This window comes from Podarcis bocagei (assembly GCF_964188305.1).
Source record: "Podarcis bocagei genome assembly, chromosome: 5".
Lineage (NCBI taxonomy): Eukaryota > Metazoa > Chordata > Lepidosauria > Squamata > Lacertidae > Podarcis > Podarcis bocagei.
Genome location: NC_138129.1, coordinates 95,357,422 through 95,362,255, shown reverse-complemented (window position 1 = coordinate 95,362,255; position 4,834 = coordinate 95,357,422). Strand labels below are relative to the sequence as shown.

General features: G+C 54.5%; 1 protein-coding gene across 1 annotated transcript; it reads left to right on the top strand.

Annotated features, from left to right (window-relative positions):
- The first annotated feature begins 2,328 nt into the window (after positions 1-2,328).
- IER5 (immediate early response 5) lies at positions 2,329-4,043 on the top strand. Its single transcript, XM_081194627.1, has one exon. The coding sequence runs from the start codon at positions 2,535-2,537 to the stop codon at positions 3,345-3,347; it is 813 nt and encodes a 270-aa protein (XP_081050753.1). The 5' UTR covers positions 2,329-2,534; the 3' UTR covers positions 3,348-4,043.
- The last annotated feature ends 791 nt before the right edge of the window (positions 4,044-4,834 follow it).

The window sequence follows — 4,834 nt, the reverse complement described above, 5'->3', positions numbered from 1 at the left end:
CGTGGGCTGGATAAAGCCTGTGGGACTCGTTTATCCGGCCCACAGCAACCCCGCTGCTGCATGGCTGCCCACTTCCGGTTGAGAGAAGCACTGGAAATAGCTTATGCGCATGCGTTATTTGCGGATGTGCAAGCGTTGTTTCTGGTGTACATCCGGGTCGGAGGAGGCCCGTGCACATGCGCACACACTATTTCTGGTGCTCCTCCGACCCGGAAGTGCGCCAGAAATAGCGTGTGCGCATGCGTATGGGCACGTGCTCCCCCGCCCTCCGGCCCGCAGTGCGATCGGCACTGGAGACACCGGCCTGAGGCGTGGTAAGTTTGCTGACCCCTGCTGTAAATCATTTTTAGAAAAAAGAAGTTAGGTTGTACAGTCATACCTCGGGATAAATGCGCAGATGCGCTGTCGTGTCTTACGTTCTGTTCAGGATGCGAACAGGGCTCCAGAACGGATCCCGTTCGCATCCCAAGGTACCACTGTAATCCTAGTTGTGCTTAAGATCAATTATTTCATAGGCCAATGGCCACAGCTTGGCAGAAGTGACTAGGATCTGGCTATTATTAAGCTATGACTGTTGCTGATTCATTGAGTATACATGAACATTGGTAAAACTAGCATGTTATTTACTTCCTCTGTAATGGGGAAACAGGTTACTTGTGTGAGCTTTGCTTTTCATCGGCTAAGTATTAAGGAGCTTTCTGCTAGGAAGTCGCTGAGACTTTGACCTGTGTTTTACCCGGTACTTTAGGATTCAGCACTGTAAAATTCAAAACACATTGAAAGCTCTGCAATAACATCATTGTGTTCAAGGCATTTTCCTTGCGTTATGTCAGCAATCCTTACGATAAAGTCAGCATCCTTCTCCGTGTAAACAGCAAATGGCTAAATTGCAGTTAATGCCACGCGGGTTATAACAGCTTTAACTTCAGTCCAACCATTTGCTGTTCGTATGGGGAATGATGTTTTCATCTTGTGTGAATTCCCACCTTTTGCTCTGTAAAAATTGACACGAGGGGAGATTAGGGTGATGATCCACCGTTCGAGTGTCCCCATTTTCCAAGGGGCAGTCCCGGATTTACAGGTATTGTCCTAGTTTCTGATTTGATCCCGGAATGCCCTGCTTTCCCATAGGATGTCCCTATTTTCGTTGGAGAAATGTTGGAGGGTATGGAGTAGGAGGTCCCTATTTTCAGTGGAGAAATGTTGGAGGGTATGGAGTAGGAGGTCCCTATTTTCAGTGGAGAAATGTTGGAGGGTATGGAATAGGATGTCCCTATTTTCAGTGGAGAAATGTTGGAGGGTATGGAGTAGGATGTCCCTATTTTCAGTGGAGAAATGTTGGAGGGTATGGAATAGGATGTCCCTATTTTCAATGGAGAAATGTTGGAGGGTATGGAATAGGATGTCCCTATTTTCAATGGAGAAATGTTAGAGGGTATGGAATAGGATGTCCCTGTTTTCGTTGGAGAAATGTTGGAGGGTATGGAATAGGATGTCCCTATTTTCATCGGAGAAATGTTGGAGGGTATGGAGTAGGAGGTCCCTATTTTCAATGGAGAAATGTTGGAGGGTATGGAGTAGGAGGTCCCTATTTTCACCGGAGAAATGTTGGAGGGTATGGAGTAGGAGGTCCCTATTTTCAATGGAGAAATGTTGGAGGGTATGGAGTAGGATGTCCCTATTTTCAATGGAGAAATGTTGGAGGGTATGGAGTAGGATGTCCCTATTTTCAATGGAGAAAAGTTGGAGGGTATGGAGTAGGAGGTCCCTATTTTCAATGGAGAAATGTTGGAGGGTATGGAGTAGGAGGTCCCTATTTTCAATGGAGAAATGTTGGAGGGTATGGAGTAGGAGGTCCCTGTTTTCATCGGAGAAATGTTGGAGGGAATAAAACAGGGAGTGAGCAATATCAAAAGAATAAAAAAAGCTTGCATCATCTGGAAACGCCAAGAGGGTGCAGAAAGGCTGCGATCCTGCACATGCACGCTTCCCGGGGGAACAAGCGCTGCTGCTGAATTGGGAGAGGTTCGCTTATCTGCACAAAAAAAACCTTTCTTGCAACCAACCCCTTCTTTGCAGCCCCCAGCGCGCAAGGAACGCTTCGCCTCTTGGAAGCGCGGGCTCAGCAAGCGGGAGGGGCGGGGCCAAGGACCCATTCGAATCTCGCTTCCCACGCTCCCCATTGGCCGAGCTCGCAGGGGCGGGCGCGCGCATGAGGGAGGAAGCCGGGCGCGCGCCGGAGGCTAGACAGGGGTGGGCGGAGCCGGGCAACCGCCCGCTGCTCTGATTGGCTCGGGCGCAATGCGCTGCGTTCTCAAAACCGCGCGCTCCGGGCTGGGCTGCCTTCAATCGGCCGCGGGATGGAGCGCGGCGGATGTTGAGGTTCTGCTGGCTGTTCCTTCGACGGAGACGCGCAGTGTGTTTTGCGCGGACAGTGTGTTTTTGCTCCCGCTTGCGTTCGCTTTGGGCAGCGAGCGGCTCGCCGCGCCGCCCCTCCTGGCCCTGCGCGCCGGGCCGGGGGCATCCCGTCGGGCATGGATTGCAAGCTGGAGGCGCAGCGCATCGTCAGCATCTCGCTGGGCAAGATGTACGGCGCGCGGGGCCAGCGCGGCGGCGTCAAGCTGCACCGGAACCTCCTGGTCTCGCTCGTCTTGCGCAGCGCCCGGCAGGTCTACCTGAGCGAGTTGGATGGCGCGCAGACGGCGCCTTTCCCGGCTGCTGCTCCGGGGCCGATGGCGCCTGGTGCGGATCCGCTCCGAGGAGGAGGAGGACCACCTTCGAGGCTGCCCGTCTTTCCTCCCTCGCCTCCGTTTTTCCTGCAGCCGGCGGCGCTGCCTTCGGAGCGCAGGGCTCCCCCGTCGCCGCGGAACCTCGCGCCGGACTGGGATGCTAATCGGCTGGCGCGGCGCTGCTGCGGCGGCTGCGGCTGCTCTTCTCCGACGGCGGATGCCGGCAAGCAGCCGGCCGAGGCTCCCTCTCCGCCCTGCTGCCCCAGGAAGCGGGGCGCCGCTGCGCAACGAGGCGAGGGCGCGCCGTCGGGGAGCTCCCCGCTGAAGAAGCCGCGCAGGGAGCGGGAGCCGCAGAACCCCAGGCACCACGACGGCGGCGACCTGGAGACGGGCAACGTGGCCAGCCTCATCAGTATCTTCGGCTCCAGCTTCTCGGGACTGCTCGGCAAAAAGCCCTCGGGCTCCGGGCGGCGCCGGCGGAGGGAAGACGAGGAAGACGACGACAAGGACGAGGCGTCGGCCGGAGCAGCAACGGACGCCGAGCCGGGGCCGATCTGCTGCGACGAGTCCATGCTGCGCAACCTCAACCCTTGGAGCACGGCCATCGTGGCTTTCTGAACTTGCCTATTTTCCCCCGGTTGCATATTATTGGGACCACGGGTGGGGGGGGGCGGAAGAGGGGGGGGCCTGCACGTTGATCCGGGTTTGCTTCGGATTTAAAGCGTCCCGGCTGCTCTCGACGAGAAGCTCCTTCCGTGCGCCACCCGTTCTTTTCCCGCGGAGGGATGCGGGCGCGACTGGACCAGGGCAGTATCCGGCGTTTAAAACTTTGGACGGGGTGGGCTGGAAGGATGGTTTCTCCTCCGTCCCCCCGGCTGTGATTTTGCAGTCTGCGTGGAAGCAGCTCAGCGTTTTCCTGCCCTCCTTCCCTCCCCTCTTTCCATCCATCCATCCTCCGGTCAAAGCGGTTCTGAAGGTCATACCCTTGCCTTGTTTTCGTGCCGCGCAGAGCATGTTCTTCCGAGCAACCCTTGGAAAGTTTGCTGTAAGATTAGGGTTTTTTTTTGTGGGGGGAGGATAAGCCCCTAAAGCACTAGGCTTGAAGGGCTGAGAAGGTGTGTTGGAACTGTGTTTGCAGACCTCTCCAGCGAAGCTTCCCTGGGGCGATTACTCCCAGCCTTTGTTTTATAAAGGTTATGGGAGAGAGGACCTCTGAGGACGCTTTGTACAATATTCTTCCTCCGGTTGATGTGTTTTTGTATGGCAATTGTAAACTTCTGGCGTGTGCAACACGTATTAAATATTTTGACATTGTTTAAGCTGCACTTGTGTTTCTGCCGTCTCTGGGCTGGGGAGGGCATGGGTGCTAATTTCTCTTCCCCCTTCAAATTGTGGGGCAGCAGTTGGTCGCTTCTTGAACCGCCCTGAGACCTCTGGGTATAGGGCGGTATCCGTGGCGTAGCGTGGGTTGTCAGCACCCGGGGCAAGGCAAGTAATTTGCGCCCCCTAACCCGTGGATTTGTGCCCCCTAACCCTAACCCCCAGATGTTGCGGCCGGCCCCCCCTGCAACCCCCACGCTACGCCACTGGGCGGTATATAAATTCAATAAATAATAATGATAATAATAAAAGGATGCAGCAGGCACAGCACTGATCTGGGTTATAGCATCTAGGGATATAGAGGAAAAAGCAGGTTGGAGGCAAAGGAAGCAAATGTCCTTCCTTTGGCTGAGTTATGTGGGGTTTGTCTCAAAACATCCTCTTGATGCCATTAGACTGTCTGCACAAACCACGCAGACTACAAGCATAAGAGATGGAAATAACAAAGACAGGCATTTCTGCTGGGAAAGAGTCGTTCAAAGCTGAGACACGCATTCACAATTCTTGAAAAAGAGTGGTGCTATCCTGTGATGGCAGAGCTTAAATGTTTTAAAGGGCTCAGCTGATCTTAGATGTGGATGTCTGCTGAGAGCACGGCAAAGTGGTTCGAAACACTGGGCAGTTGGTGGTGTTGCCCTTTCTTTGTGACACGGGCAGATTTCATCCAAAAGGCTCTTGTAACATTATCCCAGAAGAACAAATGGCCGCATGGGAGTTGTACTCCA

Bases quoted from the DNA above. Each gene is read 5' to 3' on its own strand.
- IER5 (XM_081194627.1), top strand. From the start codon at position 2,535: ATGGATTGCAAGCTGGAGGCGCAGCGCATCGTCAGCATCTCGCTGGGC.